Genomic DNA, 1,431 nt, shown 5'->3' with positions numbered 1-1,431 from the left:
CGCCCCATGGCCTTCAAACCGGTGGTACCCAAGCTCCGGAGTACCCAGCCAGGCACGCGTCCAGGGCTCTCAGAGAGCCAGGTGAGCCTCACCCACTTGCTGGGTGCTGAGAAGCCCGGATCCCTGAGCTGCCGCGCCAGCACCCTCTCCGACTCAGGGCGCAACTCCCTCTCCAGCCTGCCCACCTACAGCACAGGCTGCAGCCAGCATCCCGAGGTGGGTGCCCTGCCGGCCACCCCCCATGGCCCCCCCGACCCCTCGGGGGGCTGTCGCCCCTCCAACTCGGACAGCGGGCGCTCGTCCTCCAGCAAAAGCACAGGCTCGCTGAGTGGCCGGGGCCAGCCCTCCTCGGACAGTGGCTCCTGTGGGCGCTCTCCCCTGCCTGGGGAGGAGGCCATGCTGGTGCGGGAGCTGGAAGACAAGCTGCGGGAGAGGGAGGCCGAGTTGCAGCTCCTGCGTGACAGCCTGGATGAGAACGAGGTGGCCATCTGCCAGGTACGCCCCTGGAATCCCACTGTCCTGTCCTTGTCCATCTTCCTGGGGTACCTTGTGTGGGTGTCTCCCTCAGGGTTGGAGCATGGGGGAACCCCTTTGGGGACCATTGTGTGGGGATGCTTTGTTCAGTGGGTTTGGGAATAGGTATTTTTCTTTCTGGTGGGTGGTCCTTGGGGGAACCCTTGTATGATCTGTGGGGGCAATTATACTCACTGGGGCGTTTCATTTGGGGTGCCATTTCTTGGATGTACCTTCAGCTTCTCCCTGTTGGTGGTGAGGCTGGGGGACCCCTATAAACTCTGGAGGTGGTAACCTCAGGGGGACCTGCACGCTGAGGGACAGGGAACATGAGGAAGGGGAGCATCACTGCATTGCACCCCTTCTGAACCCCTCTTCCGCTTGGGAATGACATGTGACCCCTGTCCCTGTGGGCAGGGAGTGCCAATCCCAGGGAGAGCAGCAGAACTGGGAGGGTATTGTGCCACCTCCCCCCCAGCGTGTCCATCCTTCCCCCCAGGTGTACGAGGAGAAGCAGCGGCGCTGTGAGCAGGAGCTGGAGGGGCTGCGGCAGCGCTGTGCAGCCCAGGCACGGCAGGCAGCCCAGGCAGCGCAGCGTGGGCAACAGGTCCTGCAGCTCCAGGTGCTGCAGCTGCAGCAGGAGAAGAAGCAGCTGCAGGAGGACTTTGCCCAGCTGCTGCAGGAGCGGGAGCTGCTGGAGCGTCGCTGTGCCTCCTTCCAGCGCGAGCGCACCGAGCTGGCACCCCGGCTGGAGGAGACCAAGTGGGAGGTGAGTTCCCTGACGGCGAGGGGCACAGTCTTCAGCTGAGGAGTCCTGGCTGGTGCTTGAGCCCCACTGTTCCCCACAGGTGTGCCAGAAGTCGGGAGAGATCTCGCTGCTGAAGCAGCAGCTGAAGGAGGCACAGGCGGAGCTGGCGC

The 1,431-nt window shown here is 64.3% G+C and overlaps 1 protein-coding gene across 1 annotated transcript in view; it reads left to right on the top strand.

Moving 5' to 3' along the window:
- LZTS2 (leucine zipper, putative tumor suppressor 2) overlaps positions 1 to 1,431 on the top strand; it is a 2,608-nt gene that overhangs the window by 706 nt on the left and 471 nt on the right. The window contains exons 2-4 of the mRNA XM_010000159.1: positions 115 to 495; positions 1,013 to 1,282; positions 1,362 to 1,427. Coding sequence (XP_009998461.1) covers positions 115 to 495; positions 1,013 to 1,282; positions 1,362 to 1,427 — 717 coding nt within the window. The remainder of the gene's footprint in view (positions 1 to 114; positions 496 to 1,012; positions 1,283 to 1,361; positions 1,428 to 1,431) is intronic.

This window comes from Chaetura pelagica, unplaced genomic scaffold (assembly GCF_000747805.2).
Source record: "Chaetura pelagica isolate M959 unplaced genomic scaffold, ChaPel_1.0 scaffold436, whole genome shotgun sequence".
Taxonomy (NCBI): Eukaryota; Metazoa; Chordata; class Aves; order Apodiformes; family Apodidae; genus Chaetura; species Chaetura pelagica.
This window is presented reverse-complemented; position numbering and strand designations above follow the sequence as displayed.